Source organism: Homalodisca vitripennis, chromosome 5 (genome assembly GCF_021130785.1).
Source record: "Homalodisca vitripennis isolate AUS2020 chromosome 5, UT_GWSS_2.1, whole genome shotgun sequence".
In the NCBI taxonomy this organism is placed as follows: domain Eukaryota; kingdom Metazoa; phylum Arthropoda; class Insecta; order Hemiptera; family Cicadellidae; genus Homalodisca; species Homalodisca vitripennis.
In genome coordinates, this window is record NC_060211.1 from 39,659,026 (window position 1) to 39,671,844 (window position 12,819).

General features: G+C 34.4%; 1 protein-coding gene across 1 annotated transcript in view; it reads left to right on the plus strand.

The window, feature by feature from the left end:
• The window catches only part of LOC124362042 (sensory neuron membrane protein 2-like), a 31,802-nt gene extending 19,626 nt beyond the window's left edge, over positions 1–12,176 (plus strand). The window contains exon 10 of the mRNA XM_046816198.1: positions 11,955–12,176. Within this exon, the coding sequence (XP_046672154.1) occupies positions 11,955–12,176 (222 nt within the window). The remainder of the gene's footprint in view (positions 1–11,954) is intronic.
• Positions 12,177–12,819: the final 643 nt, after the last annotated feature.

The following is a 12,819-nucleotide window of genomic DNA, read 5'->3' on the forward strand; positions in this document are numbered from 1 at the left end:
GTGTTATATATAAATTCTACACTAGCAATAGTACACTTTGACCCCCAAGCAATACAGCCCTGAGCTACACAGAAATCAACTTGTGTAAGCTCTAGGAATGGGGCTGGCACACTGGGTGATTTTGGAGGTATAAAATATCCTCCAAAGCAAGAGCTCAGGAATTTTATCCCAGAATATTGTTGAGGTTTAAGACATACTAAATGTGTTCTAGCTTTAAAAACATTATTTTATTGGTTTTTGTCAAAATTTGGAGGGGGGCTTCAGAGCCCTGAGTCCCTCTCCTTATATACACCCATGGCCCAGGTAACATACAATTTATTCTATATTTTGACTAAATGCTGGATTTTTGACTTTGGTAAAACTCCTGTATAAATGCTATCCTAAAGTCACTGACTGCTCTAAAGTAAAAGTCTTAAACTAGCTAAATCAACCCTTCCAACCATAGTTGTGTTATGTGAATTCTGAATAACTGGTATACCATCTAAGACAAAATTCAAAGTAATAATTTTAAATTTTAGTGACTCTGTCCTTCCAAGAAAAGATTCTCGACAGCAAATTGAATTTTGAATCCTTCACCTTCCCTGTTTCAGACTATTCTGTTGAGCAATGAGGATTTGAGATTGCAACTATTATTTAGATATTATGGCATTTGGATATTTAGGTATTATTTAGATATTAATGATTAGCCCTCAATTTTTGTACTGTCTTCTCTTTTATTTTTTACCCATGTTCAGTGAGAACCAATAGGCTTGGATCTATGATATTAAGTAAGTGGTTAAGTCTATCTAATATTTTCATCCAGTCCTCAAATATTTTGGTGCAAAAGAGTTAAATTTTTTATGGTCTTATTTTTTATGGACTTTTATGTTTCAATTGAAAAATATTGGATTTTGAAGTTGGTTTTCTTGTGATAAGTGTGGGCTAAAAACATTATTTGGCTTAATTAGTTTGTGACAGCCTTTGTTGACCGGCTCCTCCACTCCTTTGGGTTTCCATGGTCAGTATCTTGTTCTCATTGTTACAGAGAGTTTTAAATAGCACTATTCCACTTGAAATATTTAGTTTTTTGTATTTAGCTGGTTGCAAGGAAACACTAAACATAGTTTAGGAGGATATTTTCTGTCACTTACCATCTTAAAACACCCCTCTTTATTAATTTATTATTGTATTGATTGTGTTCTGAATAACAATAATTCCAGAACATGGCTCGAGCAATAAAAACTAAAATTAGTATGACTTCGACTCACTTGGAAAAAGCGTCCATTACAATAAAATAGTATTGAGCACTATTAGGACCTGTGAAATCAATGTGAATCCTATCCTATGGGCTTTTTGGAGTCTGCCAAGGGTGATTGATTTCCTTGGCTGATACATTTTGTTTAAGACAACACTTTACAAAACCGTGCAACTTCTTCAATGTCTTTACCAATACTTTTCTATGTACAGTGTCTTCTAGCTATAGCTTTCATTATTTTGTAAAATGCCAAGATATCCTATACACAATTCATTTAGAACTTGCTGTTGAAGTTTCATTTGAATTTGAGGTACAAATATCTTCCAGCATTTTAAAATCCACCCGTCTTGTACTCCTAGTTCATTGTCACGATATCCAAACTGTTCTACAGATTTTCCGTTTTTAGAGCGTCTAAAACTGGTGATAAATACTCATCTTTAGCAGTTTCTTCAGCAATAATTTTACTATCAACAAGTAAAGATTGAAATTGACCAATTTGAAAACAACTGCTAATCATCCATGGCCTTTGGTTTATATTCAATAGGGAAATGTGATAAAAAAAGTCTGCATTACAGTGTTCATCTGATCTTCTGTACTCTATACTGTAGTTGAAGCCTGAGACAAAGTAAGCATAATTAAATATCCCTGTAGCCGATATTAATGGTAGACTATTTTTTGGATGAAAAATGGATAGCAATAGTTTGTGATTCATTACTGGAATAAACTTTTTCCCATAGTAGTAAGAGAAGGACTTCTTCAGTCCCCATTAAATACCTGTTGCTTATATGTCAATTTGACTGTATTTACGTTAATGGTGTTAACTGTGCTTAGTCTGACTGGAGTGTATCAATTGCCAAAACAAGAGGTAAGTCCCAGTTAAAGTGTACAAGTACACTCTCACTAACCATTTCTTTTTTTATTTTGTAGAAGCTTTTTTCATGCTTCATAGTCTAGATAAAAGGTTTACTCTTTTTTAATAATAGATTTAGTGGAAAAAGTTAAGAAGCCAGATCTTTAATAAACTTGTAATAGTTAACAAGTCCTAAAAAATGTCTCAGTTTACTTACATCAGTTACATGTTTGCTGTTTATTATTGCTTTAACCCTTTCTTGCATCTTGTGAAGTCCATGTTCATCTATCTTGTGACCCAAGTACACTATACTCTTTTGGAAAAACTTACAGTGGTCTCGGTTCAGTTTTAAGTTTTTGCTTCTCAGATGTTGAAGTACAATGTTAGGTTTTGAAAGAAGATCTGGAGAACTTCCTTGAACGATTATATCGCAGAAGAAGCACTGTACATTGGAAATTCCCTTGTAATGTTTTGTCAATGAATCTTTGCCAAATAGAAGGAACAACCTTCACACTAAATATAAGTCTGTTGACCCTGTAGAACCCATTTTGTGTGCTTAAAGTTTGCATTTTAGCACTTTCCTCTGACACATAGATCTAATGAAACACTCTAAGAAACAGAGATGTAATTTGATAGATTCTGGCAACATGTTACTGAACTCGTATAGAACTTTCCCCCTGGAAAGAGCTTGCTGAATGCATGATTGACATGATTAGAAATTAAATAACACTGTTAAGCAGTGGCATCTAGGGTGGAATCTAACCAAAATTTTCATTAATATGGTCCAAGTAAATGGAATGGTTAAATTCGTTATTAGCACCAATGAGACTAAAGAGGGCAGAACGCCAGTGAAAAACCCCATTTACTGCAACACCTTATATTAACGCCTTGCTGTTTGATGTTCTTACTTATTAGCATATATATTCGATATGATATTTGTTAAACAAGAGTGGGTTTTTAGCACTCTTTAAGAGAAAGGGGTGGATCCCTATGATAAAAACCATTAAATGTGCAATAGTCTTTCCAACCTCGGAAGAAGTAGGGAGATTTTGTAGTAACTGAAATATTATTAATACATTTTCATCTTCATGTGTTTATTATCTCAAAACCCCTTGCAGATAAAACCATTTTGACAAAAAGTGTAGGTAATGTGATGATCGTTACTGAGCATTTTTAGTTTGTTCTCTGTACTTCTTACTTATTCAGTTTGCGAAATGTTTTTAATGGTTTATTAATTAATATTTGTAACCCGAATAAAATATTCTTCATATTTAAGTCTCAGCAACCTATATTTACGGGTATTTTGTTATTTTCAAGAACTATCAAGCTTCTTCAAGCATTTTTGTAATTGATTATGTAAACATTTAAGGGTCTTGAGCGTATCTAGTGGACTTATGTGGGAACCTAATACTGTTTATTATATATGAAAACTTTAAATGTAATGTTTTAATGTGAATATTGCCATTAAGTATCGTGTCGTATTTGTAATTGTGGAAAATATTCTAGATTAGGCTGCGAAATTTAAAATCCCTTTTTAGAGAATACCAAGAGGTATGATGAACATTTCTACAAAGTTCCTCGTAGTTTCAGATGATTCCGACACTAATCAGTGATTATGTATATTTATTGAGAAAATATGAATCCATCCTTTTCTCTGTTAATCTTATTGCATTCCAAATAATAGCTTCTATTAACCGAATACCTTGATCTCTAGGAAACTTAAACTATCACAACTCAGCACATTTACTATCCCTTACTAACCCTTAAATTTACTAATCTTCGAGAAGGAAGACTTAAAAGATATTTACAATCTGCAGCTCCGAATTCTGAGTATTGGTCCAAGGCCTAATACTTGGATTGTTACAAAGATCTGTATAAACATAAACATGCTTCTTAAACCTAAATACTCTTCGAATCGTACTCATAATTTTATTTGCAAACTGACGTAACTCAAAATATGACCAAAATATAATTCTATAATATGGATTGGATGCAAATAAGTAACCGAATTTGAAAAGATATGTGTAAATAATACTCCTTAATTAAAAGGTATTTTTAATGAATGGTGCTTATTTAACAGTCTAGTTGAACGATACAGATGAAATCAGGCCCGTGCTGGGTACGTCGAAAGGGCGGGGGACAGGGGTGGTGAGGGCACCAACCAACTGGGACACCGGGGGTATGGGGGGTATGGAAAACCCCCCAGGTTGGCGGGGGGTCCAGGGTCCCCCCGGGAATTTTTGAAAAAATAAACACCTAAAAACGTGTTTTTAAGCTACATCAAGCACATTTTTCTTCAAGCAGTAACGAAGAAAATTTACACTTTAGCAAAGACCTGTTCATTGTAAAAACATTACAAATAATGCACACAAATCAAAGATACAAAAAATTTAATAAACCACTTAAATCTGCGTTTTTTACCTTATTTGACACTTACAAATTGTAATGAACAAACATTGCTTATTTTTGTGCATTATTAATTTAAAAAATAAGAATGAAATCAATAAATTTGAACGTATATACCTTGAAAAAGGGAAAGAAATAAATGGTAGTTAGTTGCAAACACTTTGAACTAATTAAGTTGTTTATGTTTTCAAGCATCTCCTCTTTCCTACCCTCCCCCAACACGACTGCGTTATAGAATCGCCCACTGCCACTGCGCAAATGTGTAGACCCGCTCAGTCAGCAATTCGGCAAGACTTACATGTTACATTTTAAACAACATTTTAACTCAAACGAGTTTCCATCGTTTGTATTATAGTGTCTACAACACAGTTATAGACAGTTACCCTGAAAGAAGTATCTTCAGGAGAAGAGGCAACACTTTCATCACTACATTTTTCACCGGCCATTTTTTTACTTTCCTTGACCTTGACTTTTTGAATTTAGTTTCCATCATCAAATCTTTCAGATCCTCAAATTCTGAGGACGCCTCGATCTTCTCATTGAATTTCCTAACGAATGTGTGTGCTGCTTCTAGAGTTTCATAAAACCTATTTCACAGGTCTTTCAGTCTTTCAGTTGCTGACTCTATTAGCCTCCAAGCTTGAGCAAAGTCAAGATTCTTCGTTTGGAGGTAGTCTGATAACGGTGTAGTAACTTTAAATATTTGCAGGAAGGTCATTGCAATAACTATTGTTTCAAACTCTAGAAACTTACTAAGAAGTCCTGTTGCACCTGTTGCACTACTCCTGACTGTAGTGTTAAATTCAGGGGACAAGGAAATCTTTTGTAACGCTACGGTCAGTTCATGGAATACGTGTTTGGCTTGATGTGAAGGGTCAAGTGGGGTGCTTGTTGTCCAATTATCAATCCTGCCAAATATCTTAGTGGTAGCATCACTCTTACTCCGCCAACGTGTAGCACCAATAGCGCCGAGTTTAAAAACAGGATTTTCTGCTGAATAAAACTGTTGTCTCTTTAATGATTCCTTTAAAAATACTTGTGCCTCTTGGAGCAAACCAAAAAATGTGATCGTTGAAGGAAGTATTTGTGCTGTATCATTAAGAACTAGGTTTAAAACATGAGCGTAGCACCAAGTGTGAATATGTTTCGGAATTCTCTCTGACAATTTCGCAGTTAAGCCTGCATAGGCTCCACTCATATTTGACCCCATCAAAAGCATTAGCTATACAATTTTCCACTGGGATTCCGACATTTTTCAATGTATTTTCTAAAGAATCCATCAGAGCATCGGCTTTAGTTGATGATACACATTGTAAAGCTATCAGTCTTTCCTGCACTTGGCCTCCGTTTACGAACCGAACAACGTATGAACATTGATCATTTCCTGATATGTCTATTGTAGTGTCCATTAAAATGGAGAAGTTTACCGCTTCCTTCACTTGAGCTGATATATTACTTACAATTTCATCACAAAGAATTTTAACAATTTTAATCAATGTTGTATTGCTGAGAAATGTCACGTGGCTACCTCTTCCGACTACCTTTTTCTTCTCTCCTGTTTCCTTTTCCTTTTTAGCTCTTTTCTCGAATGATTTTTGGCTTTTTCGTCTAGTTTCAAAAGGGCGCCGGTTTACCTTTAAGGCGAGGGCGCAGGGGGACACGTCCCCCTGTCCCCCCGGGCCAGCACAGGCCTGGATGAAATCTCAGATATTAGCTATGTTTTTATATAAGATAATAAAATCTCATAAACTCCTTGGTCCAACACACTATCAGATCTCCACCAGGACAGATGAATACTATAGATAGGTGAATATGTCTGCGATAATTTCTGCAGTATTATAATATACAACTTGTTTGATTATTTTCTTTTGCAAACCAATCTTTGCAATACAAATTTTGTTTAGTTTATATAACAACCTTCTTTAACTATAGGTAGTTTTAAGAATTATCAAGTGGTTTTATTCTTAATTGTTGCAGTTTGTACCCATCATTCTTACCAAAACATTTTGTTAATTTTTTTTTTCTTTGGTAAGGTTAGTAGGGTTCTCAAACAGGTTCAAACATTTAAAAATATTGAACGAGTTATTTTTTATCTAAAATGTCACTGTCTTTAAAGATCCAAGATATTACGTTCCACTAAGACCTTTTATAAATATGCCTATGTTTTAGGTTATGAAACCCTGCAGCTCTAAAATGTGATATGATTCGTTTAGTGTCAAGTTCTTTGAATAACTGAAACAGTTCATGCTTGTGTACTTAATATTTTCAAAAAATTGTTTTGTTATGTTCTCTAATGGTCGTGCTTATAGTATAAATAACAAATTATTTCATGAAAACGTAATTTATTCCTTTTGGAAAATGTAATTGAACAATTATTCGCAGCTGTTTTACCGCCTCTTCTATCCTCAGTAACTGGTATCCCCATTTGAGTCCTTGGGTCCAGAAGTGAGGGAAGAACGCTGTAGGTGGGGTTTTGGGGGTGTCCTTTTGAAGAACGTAATTGGACAGTTATTCACAGCTGTTTTTGCCGCGTCTTCTATCCTCAGTAACAGGTATCTCCATTTGAGCCCTTGGGTCCAGAAGTGAGGGAAGAACTCTGTAGGTGGGGTGCTGGGGGTGTCCTTTTGAAGAACATAATTGGACAATTATTCACAGCTGTTTTGCCGCTTCTTCTATCCTCAGTAACTGATATCTCCATTTGAATCCTTGGGTCCAGAAGTGAGGGAAGAACGCTGTAGGTGGGGTGCTGGGGGTGTTCTTTTGAAGAACGTAATTTGACAATTGTTCACAGCATGTTTTGCCGCTTCTTCTATCCCCAGTAACTGGTATCCCCATTGGGGTCCTTGGGTCCAGAATTAAGTGGAGAACCCTGTAGGTGGGGGTTTTTAGGGGTGTCCTCTCCCCCGAATGCTAAGCCGCTCCGACCAACGCGGCTTAGTGTAGCGGTCATCCACTTGCAAATTCGGCACCGCTCCCAGGGTTGTTATGTCAGGACACCACCCCACATTCTTCTATTAAATTACCAGTGACAAGTTTATCTCGATGGTTCCGATACTGGAAACTGTTGGTAGTTGACTTACTGAAGACTTGAGGTTTGGTTTCTTCCCTGAAGTTAAACTTAATATGAAGCGAACACTCTCGACAATCCTTCAGAATTCCTACAAAGTTTTCTTGGTTCTTGAGTTTCTTTAGAATTAAAGTTTTAGCGAGATTAGGGAAGAGTTCGTACACACGTCTATCACTACCTCAAATCTTACGAGAAAGACACCTTGTATCCATGGAAATGAACAAAATTAAACATTTTTATTTTATGTTTCCAAGGATAAACATACCATTAAATGAAGTCAGCATAGTTATATGCACTGACTCTTTATCAGCCATCATGGCATTGGAAAACTGCAGTAAGGGACATAAAGAAAATGGTATTATCATGATGATTTTTAAACTGTTGGTGGAAACACAGAAAAGAATATATATTCAGTGGATACCTGGACATATAGGAATCCATTATAATGAAAGGGTGGATAAATTAGCTAAGGAAGCAGCTAATGATGGAGTGGAAACACAATACCTGCCAGTACCTATTGATGATTTTAAAGCCTTCCAGAAAAAATTTTATGGTTTACAATTTACAAACCTCTTACAACAATCCTCAAAAGCTGGGTGGTTTAAACAGATACAGAGCCAATTTACAAAATACCCATGGTTTAAATCATGTAATTTTAGCAGGTGGGAAATCATTAATATCAGTAGATTGAGGCTTGGTCATGGCAATGTAAATTCATGTCTATACAGAATAAAAAAATACTTCACTCCGCTATGCCTAAACTGCACAATGGCAAAGATAGAGACAATGGAACATGTTTTGCTGGAATGTCCCAAGTACTCTTATGCCAGGCAACTTAGTTACAAGAAAGTAAATCAATCAAGATACAAAGCCAATCAACAGAATTCGAATATTATATTAATCGATTTGCTGCGAAAAGCAGACACTCAAATTTATAAAGAAATTAATGATTTTTTAAAAATAGTAAGTAGAACCATGTAAATTTGATTAGGTTGTGGAACACTTAGAATACATGCAGTGGTAGTGAAAAATCTGACATGTTGATATATTCTAGGGTATGGATTTTACTCTACAAAACCTTCATAGAAAACAAACAAAATGAAATAAACATCTGATAAGCTAATAGCAATATAGTAAATTACAAAAAAAAGAAGAAAAAAAAAACACATGAATTGGAAAATGCAAAGACTAACTAATTGTTCATAGCTTGGCCGGCAACCACAAGGTTCATATGTAAAAAGTGAATACGGCAAATAACTAGAAAGAAGACATAACAAGTGTACTACGTGGCCGCATTATAAGATTATAAAGGCCAGCCAACAGGCAAAAAAAAAAAAAAAAAAAAGGATAAATATTCAATTATTAGATTCTAATACTATGTATAAAAATATATGAATGGTTATAACATGTAACTGTTTACTTTCCTTTAAAAATAAATTAAATTGTTTAGTCACACGAGTTTTGTTACACCAAAATAATGAAATGTGTGTTGGTAACATCTACCAAAATTACAAACAACAAAGTCATTTTATCAATAAAGTAGTTATTAATGCATATGTTGTAAGTAGATTAAGAAATATGTATTTAAAGGTAACTGTATCCATCCCTACACATCATGAAGCACTGTCAATGCTTGAATAATGACACACCAAATCATATTTAAAGCTATAAAACCCAAGTACTCGTCATTCATACTGCACTTGCATTCTTGATTTTGTTCACCAATTCTAGACGCCTTTTGTTGCGATTAATTGCAAAAAAATCTAAATGGTTTCAAATGATAACGAAATTTAGGTCTAAAGCCACAGAGACAAATATCCACGGATGTTAACGAAACAAGGAACCAATTTTATTGACTAATAGAGCAATTGGCTACAGGTATTCAATATATATTACAAAAGGGGATAGTTTCCTATCCTATATGTTACAAACATTTACCGCTAACTATCCAGTACGAATTAAAAACACTCTTAAATAAAATTAACCAGTACAATGTTTGAAAAGGATAAAGGGAAACTATATTATGCACATGGAAATGTAGCCACTAGGGAAAACAGTTTTCTAAAATACTACCTTGTACGTGTAATAAACCTCTGAAGTATTACATAGCCAACATTGGTATAAACAATACAAGAAACATATTTGACATTGTAGACAAATAGAGCTTTTATTTAGCACATATATAGTTTTTTCTATCAATATTTTTATTTATCAAGTATTTTCAGTAAATGGGAAGTACTCAAAATCGGTATAAGCACTTTTTGGGACAAACATTTACCAGGTACTGTGTTGAACACTTACATGCCCAAGAGAGAGGAGCTCTATGTAGAATCAAAACCCTTCCTTTACTACTAATCTACTAATCTCATGGTCAAAAAAATCCGGTTTTATATAAGTCCAGAAATAGAAGTTGTGATAAAACTAAAATTGTTATATAAGACTAGCTGTTATATGCTGCTTCGCAGGCAATTTTTCAAATCAAAGTCAATACATATTACCATCACTTATTAGGTAATATGACGGTACATATAATTTCATTGTTCATCGTTAAAAGATCAGAGGTTAAGGTACTAACTATTTTATTGGTTAGCGCCGATAGGAATATTTATGGTTCAATTGAATTAAGTTATGTATTCACGACGCATTACCTGAGTTCCTTGTTGCACCGTTCAAGAGAAGCTATACATAAATCTCAGAAACCGACTTAAAAATTAATCTCCTCCCTGTTATCTAATATGTTTTCCAGTGCCATCGTTGAGTATATGCCTCATTGTCGCAATCAAGAAAACATATTTAGGTGCTTAAGACAAGAAACTTACTTCAGTAAAAAGTAGACGCTTCGTGCCGTTTTATTTCACTTTCTGTCTAAAGTAATTACGATGTCAAATTTGAGCTTGCTTCATTACCCCGACCAATAGAAAATATACACATGTAGGTCACAGAAACATACGTCTGTTAAGAGTCTACTTACGCCTCCTGCAATCTTCTTTTGGTCTAGAATATTTCTGGCACCATATATTTTCTTCATCATGAAAACAGTCATGATGAAGAAAATATACACACATACTTATACTGAGAGGTCTACTACTAATACTAAGTCTGCTTCTGGTATAAGGAGGGAATGCTTAGTAAGTTTATGGAACTAATGATATATTTCAATAACCGTTAATGATAAGCTTGAGTTGTAGAGGTCTTGCTTTTTGGACTGTAATATGGGGTTCAATGGCTCGATGAAGCATGTCAGTATAAAAATGTTATATCACAATGTCAAGAAACCCGATTTTGAGTTCCTTATGTGTTAACATAGTGAATGCTTTCTCATAAGTGTTTTAACATTACACGCATCTCGAAAAAGAAAAACAACTAAAAATAAAATACTTCCAATACATTACGTGTTTTAATTGGACCTGTCCAAAATAATATGGTCTAACAAGGTGGCTAAAGTGGCTCTTGTTGGATCATTATCAATAGTACTGTGTTTAATTTCCTCAAGTGTTGGCACAGATATTTAGCTTCATAGCGAAATCCTAAAATAAACATTCTCTAATGGTTTCACCATTAATATAGTCATTTTGTACATGTCTGCTAGAATCTCGGCCGATTCTCAGTATCGTGTAATCTGGTATCTTGTAGCTGCCAGGCAGCAGCCATGTCTCTCTGACTGCAAAAACCTCCAACCTCCAAACCAGTATTAAGAGATTGAATGTTTACGTGTGTAACTTTAAGAGTTTTGCTTCTCCCCCTCCCCTGCCAAATAATCAATTTCTTTCTCTTGAAAACTGTTTAACCAGAAAGTTTTAAATATAATATTAATATATTACCAAACAAAAGTATGAATTTGTGGGAATTTCAATTCAACATCGGATGTTGAGAATGTATAAATGTAATGTGTCAGCCAGACAAAGTAATAATAAAGAGATTTTAGATTTTCTTTTGTTAAAGGAGTAAATTAATACTAACTTCTTCAATACAAACTAAAATCACCAGAGCTACAATAATTACAATGATTTAACACTTTGACTCCCAAATGGCACGGTGTTGGACCTTGGGCTATACAGAAGTCAGCATGTGTAAGCTCTGAGAGTGAACGTGTTATATATAAAGTCTACACTAGCAATAGTACACTTTGACCCCCAAGCAAGACAGCCCTGAGCTCCACAGAAATCATCTTGTCTAAGCTCTAGGAATGGGGCTGGCACACAGTGATTTTGGAGGCATAAAATATCCTCCAAAGCAAGAGCTCAGGAATTTTACCCCAGAATATTGTTGAGGTTTAAGACATCTTAAATGTGTTCTAGCTTTAAAAACATTATTTTATTGGTTTTTTTCAAAATTTGGAGAGGGGCTTCAGGGGCTGAGCTTTGAGAATTTTGAATCCTTCACCTTCCCTGTTTCAGACTATTCTGTTGAGCAATGAGGTGCTTGGATCTGTTAAACTGCCACTTACTATCCAGTGGGCAGTGAACACAGCCTGCCTAGTGCTGATGGCAGTGGCACTGATGGTTGGTTGCTCTGCGCTGATAGTGTTTCTCTACCTCAGCAGAGTTGGCTGCTTCCGTCATGTGGTATCCAACCAGGTGATGCCTCTTTCCCAACAACCCTCAGTCGGCAGTAGTTGAAAATCTACAGCATGAAGATGCAGATCTTAACAGTGAATACATTATCAATAAGACTTGTCAAAACTTCTTTAAAACTATTGATTTTTCACAAATAATATTTAAAATTTATTATAATTTATAGCATAATGTACAGGTCTTACAAAATTGTTAGTGTTAGAATATTATTTAATAAGAGTAAACACTGTAGAATACTCTTTAAGACACTATTTAAGATACATTTTATACACTGATGTAAGATTTTTTTAATATTAGAACAATATTAAATGAATCTAAAGTAGCCTATAATACTATGTTGTATTAGAACCAATATACATTCTTTTCAGTGAAAGTAAACAATAGTTCCTAATGGAAATATGACATGACGCTTAGAAGATTGTGCAAAGATACTGAAGATATTCTATTTTAGTATATTATTGTAGGAAAATAACATATTTTCTTTAATAAAACCATAATTTTTTAGAAGATAAAAATACTTTGGTCACATATTTTGAATTAAAACAAAATGTACTTTTTTATTGAATATCTGACATTGATCGAGGAATAAGATAAATTCATTGTTTTATGTGTACTGAAATAAAAAACAATATATTTTTTACTTAAGTTTTTCCATCCATCTTATTTTGACAGAAATTACATGAATAAG